The 18,723-nt window shown below is 41.3% G+C and overlaps 1 protein-coding gene across 5 annotated transcripts in view; it reads right to left on the bottom strand.

Annotated features, from left to right (window-relative positions):
• The window catches only part of SEMA5B (semaphorin 5B), a 267,532-nt gene that overhangs the window by 75,796 nt on the left and 173,013 nt on the right, over positions 1-18,723 (bottom strand). For all 5 annotated transcript variants that reach the window (XM_040069356.2, XM_040069357.2, XM_040069358.2 and 2 more), the window contains one exon: positions 6,187-6,249. In XM_040069356.2, the coding sequence (XP_039925290.1) occupies positions 6,187-6,249 (63 nt within the window). The remainder of the gene's footprint in view (positions 1-6,186; positions 6,250-18,723) is intronic.

Below are 18,723 nucleotides of genomic sequence, written 5' to 3'. Positions count from 1 at the left end.
CCTATGAGTTAACTGAGCAGGCATTTTCCCTAGACCTGCCTTACTGATGGTGGTAGCAGCACTCTGTGCTCCTGGAGAAAGAGCAATGATAATATGCTCATTTCATGCACTGGCCTCAAAGCAATTTAGACACTTTAAGTAATGTTCTGAAACAGATGCACATTGTCTGCCCTGCTCTCTCAGCTGGGGGGAATGGAAACCATGCAGGTGCTGAACTTACTGCGGTGACACTCTGGGTTAGAGGACGCACACAAAGGTCTAAATACCAAACCCCATCTCTCCAACATGCCTGGCCCAAAGTGGAATACAGGGCTCACCTCGTGTTTCTTATTGCTGTACCCATGGCCAGTCACATCAGTCTATGAAGCCTCCAACAAAAGCAAAGAAACAAACCCACTCAAATGCTCCAGCTTGAAGGATTTTTCTCAAGACTGTGTCTGGGAGATTTAATTAGATCCTCTTACTACCCCATTCTCAAAATAAATAGCAAGGAACAGCCTCCTCTCTGTGTTCTTTAAACCAGCCCGGATTTGCTCTGAAAAGTCATTCAATACGGCGCTCTCTGCAACAAGTCATAGCTGAGGCAAATGGTTAGTAAAATGATCTCACAAACCCCTACAGAAAATAGGAACTATTTAATGCACTTTCTTCCGTGTGTCTGGAAAACTCTAGGCACACAGGAAGCAAAAAATCAGATGGGCTGTAATGTAAGCAGAAAATTTGGCAAGTTTGAACCCACCTCTGTCCAGACAAGACAATATTTGGATCCTGCTCGCACATTATGGAGCAGACAGTTAAATCTGTGTATGATCAGTCTGCAAATCTCATCACCAGAAGATATTACAGGGATCAAGAGATTAAGGTTTTAAATAAAGGGGGAAGACTGCATATTTATATGGTTAATAAGAATAACTCAGTTATATTAGTTAGGATTATTATTAAATATATGACAGAGCAGATAAAAACCTGTGGCTCACCACCAAAGAATTAAGTACATTTCTGATTTTCTTATGAATTGCATGTTGCACACTTAGAGGTTCTTGCTCCCTCTCCAAAATCACCTGGTACTCATCCCTTTATTGAGATAGGGCCAAAAATTTAGAAGGTATCACTCTTCTCCAGTCTAATGACCTTGTTTTCCTAGAAAGGAAGAGTACATGACTTCTAATGCTCACCACTACAGGTCACAGGATCTCACAGTCAGAACAAACTGCACTGAAGCCCCTTCCTGCCACCACTTCAGTTTAAGCCTATTCTCATTTACTTAATTTTTGTGGCATTTAGAATTACGGTTCACACTCTGTCTGTGATTGCTGTATGTCCATGACTGTGGACAGGACCAGGTTCTCCTTCTAGCTCACAGAGACATTAGGTTGCTTTGAGAGCACAATTCAAACCTGAGAAGCAAGTGGTGTCCTGTTAGTGCCTTCATTCATGTGAGCAGATCAGTAAATGGAGGGACTGACCTTCTGCAGCTTCCATTTGAGGTAAAATTCAAAAAGTTTCAGGTTGCTGCAAATAATCCAGCTGAGGGTGCTTCTTAGTTGTTTATTCTGTCATCTCTAAACCCCAGAGTTCTAAAATGTTATAAACCCTTAATCTCATTGTACAGATGCATTTTTCTTTGAAAGCATAGCTATATATAGGCACTACTTTAATGGCTTTCTACTTTAAATAAACTCCCCAAGCCCTGTTGTCAGAGATCTCCTTTTTAATTACTGGTTAACGCTATTTCATCACATACTGATATATTTTATAGTTATGCACTGTACAGAAAAATAGCTGTTGCAGACAGTCAGCCATGCTCAGTAGAGAAACATGGACTCCAAGAGCACAACCTGGAGTTCAGAGAATCAGCCAGCAGAACTCCAAGTTACCCTTCTGTGACATTTTAGAGTGCAGCAAACATTTAGTTTACCTGCTGCAGTTTACCTCAATTTATTAAAAAATAAGCCAGACCCAACTTGGTTCTTGAGCACTGCTATTGATACACTCTCAGATATCTGTATTTACTTCTTTGGACAAGCAATTCTGTTACTCATTTTAAACCAAGGTCCCAACCAAACTACCCTTCTCCTCTGAGTGGAACAGATAGCAGAGAGAATTGCTAATGATTTTTCCAGCCAAATGATCTTTAATAGACTTCTAATCAAATTTATTTGGGGGCTGATTCTGCATTGCTAGTTTAGCAGAAGCAACAGGAAAGTAGGTTCAGGTCTCTAGGAAGAGTTACACAGGGAATAAAAGCAGCTGATGGCCTCCCAGTTTCTCCAGGGATTTCTATGGTGCCTCTCCTACCTGGATTGCTAGTATTCTCAAGTGGTGTGGAGTTTCCCAGTTCCACCAGATCAGCAGATAAGCATCCTCTGTGTGACATAACCACTGGAAGGCCTGAAATAGCTCATTCCTCCTTTAGCTCAGCAATTTCTATGCACCAATCCCATTCCACTGGGCTGAAGCCTTGGGCTGGGATTTCCCTGTAACCTTGTGCATCCGCAGCAACCAGACACCATTAAAAAAAGAGGAAGAAGCTACACTGGAAATGCAGTGGGACAACCCAGCTGGATGTTCATCAGATATTACTCTCACTTTTTTCCTGCTCCAGAAGTGTTATTAGTGCATCATCTTCCTCCTGGCTACACAAAGCTCTGAGGGCAGAACGTAAGAGCTGCCATTTTTCACTGTCGTTTTCACAAATGGTTTCTTTACACCATTTAAAATGATAGTGTGCTTCCTTTGGAACATTGACAAATAATTCGGTGCTTAGACAAAAGAAAGACCAAAGTTCTAATGTTTAAAAAGCCACAATTTTCTATGTTAGGCAAAATTCCTTAGATGTGGTGGATGGGGACATTTATACAGAGACAAACCAATTACAAACTAGGAACTGAGCAACTCCTAATGAAATTAAATACAGCTCTTCCCCTTCTGCTCTATCCATCATTCATTTTAACTACAACCTCTGGATGATTTCATTTGGAAGACACAAAGAAAGGCAACAAAACACTGACTTTGTTCTCTGCACTGTCTCAGTAATGTGGATGTTTTCCAGGGGCCAGTTTAAAGATATTGATCATGCTACACTCTATAAATGCTGCAAAAATAAGAATGATTACTGGCGGAAGCCAGCATGGCTCTCCAGAGACATGGCAAGCAAAGCATTCACATTTCTTTGGGGAAACCACAAGTTTTAGTTGATAAAAATAACATCAATGGAAGAGACTTTTCTGAGGTGTTTGTTTTAATACTGCATGATATATGGCAGAGAGTTAATTTTAGTATCAGGTTCAGGGACTTATACATTAAGTGATTAAAATCTGAAAAATTACTGTGATGGAAAAAAAAATCCTCAAAGTGAAATCACTCATAAACTTGCTGTTCTAGTGGAGCCCCAGCTGAGGTGGCACTAGCCCAATATCAACATTTTTCTTAACAGACATTTAACCTAAAGATGGCAAAAGTTGCAACTATCAGTGAGGCCAATGTAAGTGTACATATATATATAGTGATATGTGCCAGGATGGTTGGTCAGATGGACCTAACAAAAAAATACATTTTTTAAAGATATTATTCATTAAAGAAAGAGCAACAAAAAGGCTTTACGTATAAGCATGGAGGTTACATCCCAAGAGTAGTAACTGTGAAAAAGATTTAGTGGTCACAGTGGCCAGGCAATTCTACATGATCTCCTGTGGCAGAGGAGCCTACAAAACTTCTGAGGAGGATGGAAGGTTGTTTTAATCACACTCAGGCATTAGAGAGATTGACAAGGGAATACAGGTGAAAAATTGGAGTGTGCAGAAAACAGATAAAAAGTATTCAAGGGCAGTAGAAAAATTACTTAGAGGAAGAGGTTTGGAGAACTCATTTTTTTACTTTATCAAAAAGCCAAAGTACTGCATTGAAAAGAGCATATAAGTGCCCCTGTAAAAAATAAATATTGGTAACTAAAGGGCTCTTTAATCTAGGAGAGAAGGGCAAAATGAAATCCAGCCACTCAAAACTGAAGCCAGATCCAAATCAAAACACGTTACCAGGGAAGGTGATCTGCCATTAGAGCAACACAGCAAAGCACAGGGAGCACATTTGCTTCAGGTCTTCAGTGCAAAACTTTCCATCTTTATCAAAAAGGTACAGCAGACAAACACAGGTACTGAGCTCAGTTTAGGAATAAGCAAGTGAAATTCGTGGCCAGAGGTGTCAGAAAAAAAAAGGTACCTTTTAACTTTATACTGAGACCCAGATTTTTCATCTGCCTCTCCTCTAGACAATAGGTACTCAGATGGGAAGTAACTATTATAATAATTACACTTCTGTGATATGCATTTTGTGGCTTTTATTCTTGTGCTTCTTATTCTTAAGGTACAGCTCTGTGCATTTTAGGAAGAGAATTTCTAAGCAGCAGGAAGAATCTTATTTAGATACTCAACAGGCACAATAAAAAAGGCATTTTAATACATGAGCCAGTTTTGAAGGCTTCACCTAAAATACATACATTATTAAATGGGCAAGGAAAATTTACCAGTCATATAACTTAGGCAACCTACACTGTGAATTAATATATGATCCAAAGGTTCTCCTTATTTCTACCCTCTATCACCACATATCTAAGTGCCTGACACTGATCATCAAATCATCTGTGCTGGGCAGAAACCCACCATTGGTCAAGTTTTGACAAAGCAGAGCTGAGGCAGACAGAGCTCTGCACCTTGTACCACCATTGCACAGCAGAATTGGAAGTGCTCACAGTGGTGCTGCCCTCACCTGCTGCATTTACCCGGCCAAGGACAGAGATCCTGGGTCAGATCTGGTAGCTAAGTAGAGCACTTCAGCAGCTGCCTAACTGAACTCAGTATTTTTGAGCTGGTGCTGAGTCATTTCTCTGCAGTGTAACTAATAATGAATGTATAGAGGGACTCAGTTGTGGGGACAAAGGTTTGAGTAGGAAACTGAGAGATCAGTGCTTGCTTAGCTACTGCAGAATCCTTCTGCCTTTGTAGCTTCCTGTCTTCTTGTCAGAGTCTTAGTCAACACCTTTGTTTGCCATTAATTGTGTATCAAGAAGTGCCTAACAATCTGCTTAACTACTATACCTCCAAACTTCACTCATGGTCACTGCACTGCACCTACCAAATGATTTCAAACTCTGCATCACAATCAGCATAAACTCAGCTGTTCAGAGCATAATGCTCATGAAATTTTTTTTGCAAACTCTTCGCAGTGTGAGATGCCAGCAGTGAAGATACTCAGACCATTGCTTACTTTTGGCGTAACTGTAACAAAGATAATTGAAATTGCCCTAGAATTTGTTCAGTCACATGTATGGCTTTATTCAAGGGTTGAAAAAATATTTTTGGGTTATAAATACAAATTCTTCATGAACAATAGGATACAGCCTAAATCTCACAGACTTTACGATGGAAGAAAAGAGGACTGGTTTGTACTGAGAGCTCTTTGCAGTGTTGTTTTAAAGAAAATGGACACCTTCTCAGGTGAGGACTGAAGATTTTTAAAGAGCATGAATATCACATTTGAAAAATAAAAACATTTCCTGCTTTTAGATAGATGCTTTCATTTTAGCTTCTCAGAAGAAGGGTGGAAAGGCCCCGTAGCTGGATCAGAACTGACTGCAAACTCTGAACTTCCGGGACAGCATGAGCAAGTTCAAGCAATTCTTACTTCAAACTGAAGTTTAACGGAGTGCACCTGCCTCCAAAGCAGCTCTGTGATATTCAACCTGAACAGATTGTAGTGTGTGAGCAGATTCAATTCTCACCTTCCAGGGAATTATACAACTATGAACTCCAGCTGCAGGCAAACATTGAATCCCATGTGGCTGAATGCCAGTGGCTCCTTGCTGAGGACCTGGGCTAAGCCAACCTGCCTGGCCTCACACCCCTCTGCAGGATGCTACCCCTGGCTTGCCACCACTCCGCTCTCTGATGTGTCACAAATTGTGTCCTCTCCAGCAGTGAAGTCACCTTTCAATTTCATGCAGAGCAAGTGTAATAACTTGGACGGGGAGCCTTTGAAGTGGCTTGCTTGGTGGTGCTTATACCCATGTGTCAGTACAGCTAAACTGCTGCAAATTCGCAGGCTCGAACTGGTGTCAGACATTCTCTGTGTGGATTTCACATGTTGCAAATACATTTACCCATAACATCATTGTAACAAAGCAAAACTTACCTCTGTTTTCCCTTTACTTTGACAGGACCTCCTAGTGTCTTCATCTGAACCCCATGCTGTTGCCTGAAAAACCAAAATGCACAAGTCACACAACAATGCCACCAACCACCATGTCTGGAGACTCCCGAAACAAAAGCAAGCATCTCCAGCCAATTTATGTGGCCCAATTTAAAAGCAGCATTGTGACAGTAAACATGTATCTAACTCCCGCTGTGCTCACAGTGCACACAAATGATAAATAGATGAGAAGTTCAGAGGCAGTGGCAACTGGAGTGTTCACAGAGGACAGACTTTAATTTACATGTAAATATAACTTCTGATTGTCACTCACCTGGAATGTCCAAGACATAAGCCCCACACACCAAGTCATCGTGTTCTTTTTAAAGAGGACAGCGCTGTATAAACCCCTGGCTTTCATTGCCAAAAAGAAAAATTCCCTACAGCAAAGTCCAGCAGTTCTGCACAAATCTGTTGGTCTTCTTAAATTTACCCTCAAGATTATCACCTTCAAAGTAACCCTGCAGTGAATCAAGCTGGATCCAAACTGGGAACTGACAGGTGAAACCCAGAGAGATGGGAAGAGAGGAGAAAGGCTGATGGTGATTTGTGATGCCAGACAAGTGGGGTCAGGTCCTGAGGTAGCGTGAAACACATTAGGACTGAGGGCACTATTGACTGGAGCCTGAGAGCATGTGGGGTCCCCAGTCACCTCTGTCTGCTTCAGAATGAAGAGGCCCCTTCCTTGACAAGAAAAGTCAAGACCAGAAGAGCTGCATTAGAGAGAATTTTTAGATTTAAAATATTTTAGCAACATATCCAACTATTCAGTGCCTTCCCCAATTTTCCTCCTTTCAGCACTTTTTAAAAATAGTCCAAAAAAATTCAAGCAGGTATTGTCAGGTGGAGGTGAAAATACATATAAATATCCATATTGTACATAATACATCATTCTGAGTACCAGAAAAACAGCTCTGTTACACAGGGAATGGCCAGGCTCACAAAGTTCAGATAAAGATCCAAAGCTCCCTTAACAGAGCCAAGTTTTCTTTATTTTTATTTTCCTCAGTCCACTACCAACAAAGGAAATAGCTTCAAAGTTCGGTCCGGATCTGAACTCTTCTTGAACTTCTCACTGCAGCCAATATGCTTTTTAAACCCTAGGCTGCCATAGAAATTGTCCTCTTGACACAGGATAAATCCAGTTTTTTGCAGGAGAAAGTTGGGAAACCACTAAAAAGAGAGGATGAATTTTCCCATTCCCACCTCAGGTCCATGAAGACATTTATTCAGAACTAGAAGAGAAGAGAAGAGAAGAGAAGAGAAGAGAAGAGAAGAGAAGAGAAGAGAAGAGAAGAGAAGAGAAGAGAAGAGAAGAGAAGAGAAGAGAAGAACAGGTCTTTCCCTGGAAGCCACTTGGGAAATACCTCCCATATTCTGCAGTACAATCCAGGGTGGAGGCCAAAAGCTTGTGCCTCAGAAGCGGTGTTTTTGCGAGAGCTGGGATAAATCCTTGCTGAAAAGGACTATTCAGTGATGTCCTGAGAGGGAATGTCACTGGATGTCAGAGCTCACACTGTAAGCCATCACAGCAGAGCAAGGAATTTTGCCTGCTGACTATCAGGAGCCACTGACATCGGTAAAGCAACTGCACCATAAAATCTTGATCTGTAATCCCAGCTCTAGCCCATGCTCGTTAAAACACAATGTCTTTGTACTGTCAATCAAGTTTTGACAATTTTAATAAAAAAATAAAAAATATATATTTAGAAAAGAGATCACTTATTGTGAGATCCTTATTCCCATTTTAAAACCAGAGGCAGAGAACTTCCCATTATACAGCCCAGTTTATCTTAACAGTGCTTGACAGGAGAAAATGAAAACAAAAATTGTTGGTTGCTTCAGCAATCGATGCTGCTGCTCTGCAAATACTCTGGGTCATCTGGGATTGAAGCAGTGCAACACAGAAGAATTTGGCCTCCCAGGGGTCACCCAGCTCTTCCTGCCAGACACCTGCACCACAGAACTTCAAGGCACGCTGCAAACAGCACTAGTCAGAGCACTGCCCTCCTCCAGCAATGTTCCAATGTGCCTAAATGTTTTCTTCTACTAGGTACATTGCCCTTCAGCCTTCTGAAGCACTACCTTGATGAGTAGCGATAAAGATGATCTTGGTGATGGCTCAAATTATAGCAACATGTTGTTTGTGCCTACACCATTGGTCAGGGTGCACTTCATTAGAGCTAAGAGGATAATTAAGCAATATGGCAATCCAGAGCATGTTCTACAAGTCCCACACATGCCTTTGGCAGGACAGGGAGGAGCTAGCTTCAGGGCTGAGTGACTCCGATGACCTCTGGTGACTCAAAGAAAATATTCATGACCCTGAAAAGCAGAACATCTTGGCAGTAATAGAAATATAATTGCAAAGCCAAGCAGCTAATATGCACTTAAATATTTGTACTGCAAGGTCTGCTGACCTACAGACTAGACCAGGCCTTGTTCTGGACTGCCAGGAGCCTGCACACATCTGTAGCCATGGCCTGTGGCTTGGACCTGGCCAGGCTCAGACCCCTGAGCTTGGGGCTTTCACACGAGCTCTCCAGCATTGTTTGGTTTCTTTACTTGACTGATCAGCTGTTTTATCAGCTCAAAATGTCCCACCCTTGTCACCTCTGTTACCTTGGGCTACCCTATGCAAACTCCCTGTGGGATGCTGGCGCTCTGTGTCCTCTCACAGGCGTATCCAACCAAAGCCCCTCCTCCACAGAAGAACATATGCTCTTTGCCTTTGATCTATTTTGCCCCAGGATCAAACTACTGGGCATTTGACAGAGCAACTTTCAGAAAGATCTCCCTCTCTGGGGTGCATCTGTGCGTACCCATATATTTATCGGCGAGGCACAGATTTGCTTAACGCTCGTGTAACACCGCGGCCCTGTAAGAGATGCTTTGTACTTAGGCTTCCTTACCTGATCAAAATGCTTCTCAAAAGCCAGGTTCTTCAACAATAGCTTAAGTGCCTCTCCTCCCTTTCCTCATCTCCCTCAATAAATCAAATTATTTTTTCTCTTTTTTTACTGCTTTAACTGCCTCTGCACACTTGGATGAGGTACAAACTGTATCCACCAGATGTTTTTGGTCACTCTGCTGGGATATCATCCTGAATTTATGATTAATTTTCTCAGTTGTCTGAGACATTTCAGTTTCCCAGCCCCAGAAAACACATCTGGGATTATTTTTATACCTCCTGCTACATGTGTCCGTCAAAAGCAGTACATATCTCTGGACCCATATGCAATAAAACAATTTTCATGTCATGGGTTGTGCAAGACAGTCTGAATGAAGACGTGACAAACCTGGGAGCAGTGCTATACCCAAATACGAGATAGTATGTATTAGCCATGTGCTTAAGCAACCAAGCTAATAGCTTCTTAGGCTGTCAGGGGGTCAGCAATTCCCTCCATTATATCCTCATAGAGAGCACGCCAGCTTCTCAGGCTATCTCCTTACAAACTCTGAAGTATTTCTTCCCTCACACTTTTCAGAAGAAATGCCGTTTCTAACAGTGTTTCCAGCCACTTTGAAGACCTACTCTATAACCACATGGCCCATGTGCAGAATGGGGGGGATCCAGATTCATGTGCCATGCGAAGGGAACGGCTCAGGGCTGCAGCTGCTGTGCAAGATGAGCCATGCAAACCATGGGCAGGACTGCCCAGCCACCTGTGCAGACAGACACCAGAGGACAAGCAGCTTTGCCCCTGAACTGAAAATGCAAATAGAATTGCCTTCCTGAATTCAGCCTATTTGCAAGGACAGCTGGTCCTTCACATCTCTGTTTCTTGAATGCTGTGCAGGCAGACTTTCTCAATAATAATTAAAAAAAAAAACCAAACAAAAAAACCCCCAACAACAACAACAACAAAAACCAAACAACAAAAACCCCAACATGCTTGTGCATTATTTCTGCATTTTTACAAGTCCCATGAAGGAGACAATCACAGAGAAGCATTTGTGTGTACAATCACATGTAACCAGTGCAACACTGCCCAACTAGAAATTACAGAAGGGGACACAGTAGCTAAGCCTATTCAGTGCATATCTGAATATTCAGAGGTCACATTTGGACACAGAAAGAGTTAATGTCCCTCCCGATTAATTATAAGCATCACAATTTGCTACCAGTTCTGACTGCAGATCAACACTGCTCTAGAATTCTAGCTCATCATGTGCTGTCACATCAGTTATTCAGCATGCACTGCTGAGAGAAGCTTTCTAGATACATTTATTTAATTTTCTGCACATCCCGCTGCTGGCTTCCAAAGTACCTGCCTGTCACTAGCAAGTCCTGTTATCAATAGTTATGTGCATCCTCAGCTGTTAATGGGAAAATTTCTTAGACTTCTATGGACCAGCTTTTACACTCAGGTCGGCAATTTATACTTCAACACCACAATATGAATTTATAGATTAATACACTAATCCCTGCACTGTACTTGCACAATAGAGGTTGCAGGTTCTCATGCAAAACCAAAACATTGCTTTAAAACTGGAAAGTTAAGATTGGATGGGAATATGTTACATGCATATTTATAAATTAAACCCATTGTTAATTAGACTTATCCAAGGTGTTTTATTACAAACCTATCCCTCACTTCCACAAAAGAAGTGCTCCATGCAAACCATTTGCATGCCTGCAGACAGACCCACAACCATGTTGTTCTCTCCTATAAGGGGAAAAAATGTGTAATACCAGAATGCACATCGTATGTGTTTGAAAGAAAACAAAAATCCCTCAAGTACAAGCTTACTAGAAAAAAAAAAAAACAACAAAAACTCAACAAACAAAACCACCGCAAAACAAACAAGCAAGCACCCCCCAAACCAGGTACTGATTCTGTGAGATGCCAGCTTTTTCTAGGAGGTACTGAGCTCCTCAGGTTTCTGCTACTGTCAGCAGATGCAGAAGCAGAAGCAAAAGCAGCACCTTGTGTCCCAGGCTGGGGCGTGCAGGGATTGCTGACGCAGGAGTTTCCATTTCCATCAACCCTCCGCAGTGCCCACAGGAGACTTCTCAACCTGCCCACGGAATGCGAGGTGATTTTGGCGCTCTGCTCGTGCTGCGAGGGCATCCCGAGCAGAGCCTGCCAGTCACATCACCCTGCGCTGAGTTATGCATGAGGAAGGAGGGCAGGAGGTGCTGTGCTGCGACAGCTATTGTGCGCTAGAGACCTGAGCTGGCAGAGTTATTCCTTTCCCAGTGTATTTATCTACATCTTCCTTTCCAGTACCTGTACACGGCACTAGTATGTTCAGAAAAATATACCTCTGGGGGAAAAAAAAAAAGCAAACAAAACACAAATAAAACAAACAAACACAAAACAATCAAACAAAAACCAACAAAAACTTGCTTCTTAGATTCCATACACAGGCCAAAAATCTCTTCATCTCTTATTTTCATTTACAAAATTGTTTTGGATCAGCTCATTTCACAGCAAGATATGGAAGATTTTCTTCAAGTCTAAGGAGAGAAGAACATGGAGGGACTATGTTTCTGCCCTACATTTAGAATCTGCCAACTTCAATGTAAATAAAGCACATATTTACACATCCTACTGGACCAGTTTAGCTTAACCACATTCTTAGGGACTTTGCTAAATTTGGGGTGCAGAGTCATTCCCGCAGTGGCTGCTCAGAGGCTGGTTCATTCCCCTACAAGATGCCAGCCTCAGTCTTTTCGTATCTACTGACAAACAGATTTCAGACCTCTAAAATATCACCCATAGATTCTTGCTGATAATGGCAAATCCATCTCACAAGTGTTTCCCTATGTTTCTATATACTTTGTAGTGTATACATGACATAGCAGCAGTGTAGATCTACCCTTCTCTGGGCAAATGCTGCAGCATTTAAAAGAAATTGATAAATGCAGGGTCTTACAGCACTTAGAAGGAAAAAAAAAAAAACTTTCAAAGAAGTTCTACAGGCTGGGTGCAGAAAATCCATGAAGAGGTTCTTCTATTTCCATGATATTTACAGTGAAAACATTTCTGCAACCCTTTAGCTATTTCTTCCCTATTTAATCCTCCAGAACTTCCCCATAAATACTTGCTATTTTAGTCTAAAAGTGGAAAGTTAAATTTCCTTTTTGAAGCATTGGCTTTTGTCTCTTGAGAACAAGGAAAATTTACAGTGCTCCATAAATAACAACTTTTTGAAATCCAACTTCCTTATAATAGAGAACAGTAGCTTAACAGCCTAGAGGCCATTTTTGAAGTTCCAACACTGGTAATTTATTAAAACTCTGATAAGCATGTCTGATAAAAAGATAACTAATACAGAAAGAACAGAATGCCAACCTTCAATAATTAGTTCTGCTTCACACTGCAGTATACGAATTGCAGATCACTGCTGCGTGCAGTGACAGGTATGAGGAATGATCACAGAATTCAGTCAATTCATTGCAGGGAGAGGAAGGGCTTTGGATGAAGGGAATTGCATTGTGTGTTATCAAATTATTAATTGATTTCCTTTAAGTGATCTCAGATCCTTCAAGATGTGGTAAAACTCAAGCTGTTTACTCCATTTAAACCCGTGGTGCCTAACCATAGACCGGCCCAGACACATGGATCTTCTGGAATGGCTGGACAATAACTCAGCTGGGGAAGACTCCAAATGTAACACTTGGAAGATGGAGGTTGGCAAACAAACAAACAAGCGAAAAAATCCATCAGTGGATTTCAGTTCCTAACACCTTAATCTCTGAGTCAGACCCTCTCTACAAACAAATGTCAGCATCTCACTGTACAGGGACTGCTTTTGGCCTGGCATTTATTGGCGGCTGAACACAATTGCTCACTCTGTTCATGCCAGAGAAGAAGCGGATGCTGGATGGAATAGTCCATCAAAGAAGGACATCCTCATTTTAAGAATGGATATTTCACTCAGTTCCAAATAATACCGTCTTTGGATATTCATGATTCTCTGTCTCATGGACCGTTATCACATCCTTGCAAAGGGAAATGCAACAGTCTGAGGTACATTCCTCTGTCCTGCTTCACCTATTGCACAAAAAAATGGTGTCCATCAGCATTCAACCGAGAAACAGGGAGGAGCGTTTTTAGAAGTTCGACTTTGTTTTCTTTGGTTTCATTCTTAAGCCTTGTTGATGCAGAGTAGTCTGTCCTCTAACTTTACGTGTCCAGGCACAGAGCACCAGTCTAACACCTGGCAGAACAGGGCTCCAGACTCCAGGTAAGGGAGCTCTGCTTTTTTGATTAAGTTATCCCAGCTCCAATGAGGTCCTGTACTACAGCTGAGACATGGTAACTCACTCTGTTCATGGTCCTCCTGTATCTCAGATGCAAGGTAAAATGTTTCACAGTTTTCCTCCTGTGCACAGCTCTACAGCAAGTGGGTAAGCTCCTGTACCACAGCTGGGTGTCTGTGCCTAAAGGCACAATCTGCTCTCAACTGCAAACATTACTCTTTCAGAGAAAGTTCTTAGCTGCTGTGAATTCTTCTTTGATGGTCAATGTTACTGATTTTCTCTTTCACAGCTTCAAAATTCTTTACAATTATAAATACAACGGTATTTACTTGTATTACAGAAGCACGTCGAGGAGTGAACTGAGATTGTGACCCCATATTTCTAGGCAATATACAAACATGCTGTGGGAGAGAATTTCTGTCTGAGAGCACTTACAATCTAAACAGAAAACACAGGCACATGGGAGGAAGGAAAAACTAGATGCACAGAGAGGTCAACCGACTAGGAAAAGCCACCGAGCATGTCAGAGGCAGAGATGAGCACTGACCTTTGCTCTCTTGTGGACTAAAAACTTTCCTGCCTAGCACAAACGAGTTCTTAGACAGCATTTTTTTGCTAGTGTCACAAAATACATCCACCAAATGAGTGGCGCATGAGGGAGTGGGGTTAGGGATTAGAACAATGGCCAAGACTCCAAGCATCCTGTCCTCTTCTTTCTGACATCTTGGGGCATGGCCACAGTCACAACTACAAAAAGAAATTTGAGGTTTTACACCTTCAACTTCCATTTGTCCTGCAGGAGATTTCATTAAACAACATAAGGTCTGTAAATCTGACACTCCCCCCTCTCTGCAGTGTCAGGTAGGAATTTACAACTTCAGACTATGCATTCCCTTATCTGAAAGAAGCATTGTATGAGGCTTAACAGATCACAGTTTCTGCAGTGCACCCAAATGGAAGCACTGTACAAGTCCAAGGTCTTATTATTAAAAATTATTGTCTAAAGATTTAGTAATGAATATTTGATACTAAGTACTAAAACTAAAACGGTGTTTTCTAAGATAAACAACAGTCACGTACAGGTTACAGCTTTTTTCAGCTCTTCAGGAATTTTAGTGTACAAAGAACATGTTTCAATGGAGCAGCTGGCTCAGTCTTAGGTGCTGTCAAATTAAAATTCATATTTGAAGCAAGCAGATTGTCTTGCCACTGCTTTAAGTGTATTTTCAGTAACTCTGCTGTAAAACATTTGTAACTTGATGCTGAATCCCCTACAGAGGAGAATTTGAGCTTTTTAACATAATGGAACCTTGTCATCGAAATTTGCAGGACCTGTGAGCCTCCACTGCAGCCCAGGACTCTGTGCAAGCCTGTGTAGGTAGAGCCTTGTCAAAATGCATTATAAGCAAAGTGCAATAATAAACGGGGCGTCAGGTAGCAGCGGACGGCAGAGCACTGAGAGACAACAGAGCACAACCACACAAAAGGGAAAGGTCACAGCTCACCAGCCACATAACTCATTGTGAGCTTTTTGTAACCAGGAGTTTTATTATATCAGGGGTGGGATTCTTCTGAGACCCAAAGGGGGCACGTGGGAAAAAGCAAGAGGAGAATGCACATTAACCAGTGACAAGAGAGATGCTGGCTTAATGGGCTGATTCAGAGTGCCGTAAACCTCTCACTGACAGTGATAAGAAGGTTTGTGGAAGACCCTTAATGTTAATGCAAGCACTAATGCAATGCCACAAGGATACATCCAAAGAGAGGAGAATCAGAGTGAGGGTACAAAGATGCTGGAATGCAGAGCTGTCCATAATGATAAAGAAAGGAGTGCACACTCTGCTCTGCCTGTATGCTGAGCTTTGACAGTTACGTATTTACACAGCAATGTTAGATGAACACGCCAACACAATGCTTTGGAAGGAAGATACATCTCTGAAGAAGAGAGATAAAGGTGGCACTGCATTTCTGTTTCCACTATCTAGTGTTTGTATTTTTATCATTCTATGTCAGTCTGTGACAATGATTTCATTTAGCTGGTGATCTACTTCCTTTTGCTTGGAAGTGCTTAACAGTGCAATGATTTAGTTGAAAGTTCTATATGGGAATGCTTATCTTTCTTTGAAAGCAATTGCTTTTAAGCATGAAAAAGCATGGATGGGGCCAAATATAAATTGACAGTCTCAGTAAACTGGGGTGATAGTGAAAAAAGACTTTGAAGCTCTCACCTATAGCCAGTTTAGAATAAATGACAACATCTAGAGCTGGAGAACAGCAGAGAGGATGCTGGGGAAAGATGACAACGTTTTTCCTATTAGTGAAGATCGAAAGCATACAGAAACTGAGATGAGACTTTCAGCACATTGGGTAATTAACTGCCACAGCAGAATTTGGTTTCTTGCCATGTCACATTCAGTTTACAGCTTAGGATAACAAACATTTACAAAATGTACTGGAGATTACAGAGGCATAAGACTATATGTTAAATCAATAAAATAACTAAATAAAGAGGTCAATATATACTGAGGGAAAAATAATTAAAGAAAAACTTCACTGCAGTCAAGCATAGGTCAGGAGTATAAATACAGCTGATTTATAGGCAGGTGCAGTTGTCACTGGCCAGGTGGGAATCACATAGCACTATTTCTCATAGCATCACACTGTTTATTCTGTAAAGAACAGGCATTGTTTTGAGGCTCTTTCCTTCAGTTGATACAAACAAGGTACAACAAGCTATTTCTAAGAAGTAAGCCAACAAATGTAGTCACAGCAATGGCTTCCCATGATATAGTGGAGGCAATTCTTCTCTCGAGGCTCCTCTACCGCCAAAAGATGTCCATCTCCACCCCTTTATGTTCTTTGGCAGAGTCGCCATTCAGAACCAAATCCCTCCTTCTTCTTAGTGGCCTCTGCTGATAGATGTGACAAGACTTCCAAGCAGCCTCCTCTTACTATTTAACACAATGATTTCTGGAGTAGGAGGTTCAAAACCCCCTCCAATGGACCAGCCCATATTCAGTACAAAATCAATTTACCATGGCTATAGTCTCCTTTGTATTTCTGCATCCAGCAAAGCGATTTTGTTCTCCTTCATTTTTCTGGTCCGGGTTTCCTTGCCATTGTAACTCTTTGAAGCTTGCTCCTTATGGAGAGATGTTAAGGATTCTTCACTATATATTTTTTGCATTCCCTCCCCCTCTGCTTATGGACAAATTCTGCACCATCAACTGAGTGCAAGTTTGTGCACCCACATTAACGGTTCAGCTATGAAATATAATCTTTCCACATATGCTTCAAACCAAAACTGTAATCACTGAAGCACATGTGAAATGTCTGTGTATTACCAGCTTTCTAAGTGGGGAAGTCTTGCATTCTTTATTCTTCTCCAGGTTACATCATTGAATATACTTGTTCAGCATTTGTTTGCCTTGAGAAGAAGCTAAAATAAGTTGGAGGAACTGTCCAATTTGGATCTGATTCTTACGACAATTAGGCTAAGATTCAGGAATCAAAATCAGCACTTCCTGTAGTATTAAAGAGACTAATGAAGAACTAAGATGACATTTTCACTGTTCTGTGCCTCCTGTTTTTCTTTAGGGAAATCACATCTATTGCATTGGGGGGTGCTAATACTCTTTCAGATGACAAACAATGCAATATATTCTCATTAAAATTGTGTAAGAGGTTGAACATGGTTTGAGTCTTGCTTTGGCTTGGAAAAAAAAAGAAGGCAGTGCAAAATTAAACAAATAAATGTGCATGTGATTTATTTTATCCTATCAAAATTCTTTTCTGGTTGTGCACTTAGGCTTGCTGTAGTACAACCAAAAAGGGGGAAAAAAAGGCACTGGAAATCTTTAATTAAGTGAAAGCTGCAGCATTGAGACCAAACGAAAGCTCTGAGACTACTTTAATGAGCCAAGGCCCATCTTGTGCAAGCCAGAGAGATTGGGAAAGTTTTGCAAGGCAGGCTGAAAACAGAGATCCTTCCTGAACCACAGGAACTTAAGTGAAACCAGACTCTCCCTTTTGCTCTTCCCCAGTTTAGAGTAATCGTTTTTGAGCTTCAATAATATGGGCAAAAAATTCTAAATGCTCAGCTAAAAAGGAGTCTTTGTACTTTGCCTATTCAGTTCAGCAGATGTATGTGAGAATTTCTATTTGTTTTCTAGCACACCTAGAAAAAAAATCCAGACCATGTTCCTACTATGATGTTGACATGTACTGCAGAAGTACATGGACTACTCAGCTGCATACTGTTAGGCATTTCTGCTGGAAATTAAAAGGCAATTCTACTCCAATGGGCCTAAATCCTAGCATGAGATGAAACCCAACACATGGCTGCAAAAAACAGGCAGAAAGAATGAGAGGGACCAGTGAGACAACTGATATTTGCAATCAGGAAGTTCACATGGTCCACAGACAATGGTGGTGTAAGCTTCCCAGGAAGGTTTGTTGGCAACACACATTGATTTTGACCTTTAGACTCTCAAGCTTCTATGGGGATTGGTGGTCAGCATCATAGACTGTCAGTAAAAGGCCATTTTTGATAAAGGGTTAATAACCAGGAATAAGTAGGACCTTCCAGAAATTACCAGGCTTGCCTGGAAGAGAAAGTCAGCAGTGAAAAGTCTTCCATGTTTCATAAAAGAGATTCCAGTATTTTTTATTGTTCTATAGCTACACTGTGCATTACATCTCTGCTTTCCTCCACCAGGTGCTTAACGCTCTTGATAAGCTAATTACAGCCTTCTGCTTATTTCATGTCAAGCTTAACTCCCAGTCTGAGCCTAGCCTGCAGTTCTGGCATGTATTTTCCTTAATCTAAGACCATCTGTGCTCTATCAGAAAGGAACACTTAAACACAGAGAAAGTTAAGAACCAAAAGTATAGAATTCCCTGTATCCTGCCTCCAACTCCTCTCCCCAGCATTTCCAATTAAGTGTGAAGCCATCATCCATCCAGTCCTAAATACTCTGGAAGGCTTACAGGAGGCTACAATTATCCACAGATGCAGCAATACTTTTCAGTGGTCACTGTGGAAATGACAAGCCAAAAAGGATCCGAATCTCTCAATTTCTTCATATCAAGAGCTTCATAATTCAAATACCACCACATCCCCAGCAACATATGCAGAGTTTGAGTCCAGCAACTGATCAGTGTATGTCAAATACTTGTCTCAGAGAATAACAAGGAGTCAGTTTGGAGAAAAAAAGCAATGGGGTTGATTTATCAAGAATCTAAATGATATTTCTCAAGTCCATTTT

Source organism: Hirundo rustica, chromosome 7 (assembly GCF_015227805.2).
Source record: "Hirundo rustica isolate bHirRus1 chromosome 7, bHirRus1.pri.v3, whole genome shotgun sequence".
NCBI lineage: Eukaryota > Metazoa > Chordata > Aves > Passeriformes > Hirundinidae > Hirundo > Hirundo rustica.
The sequence above is the reverse complement of the archived record's forward strand: the minus strand, read 5'-3'. Positions and strand labels throughout refer to the sequence as shown.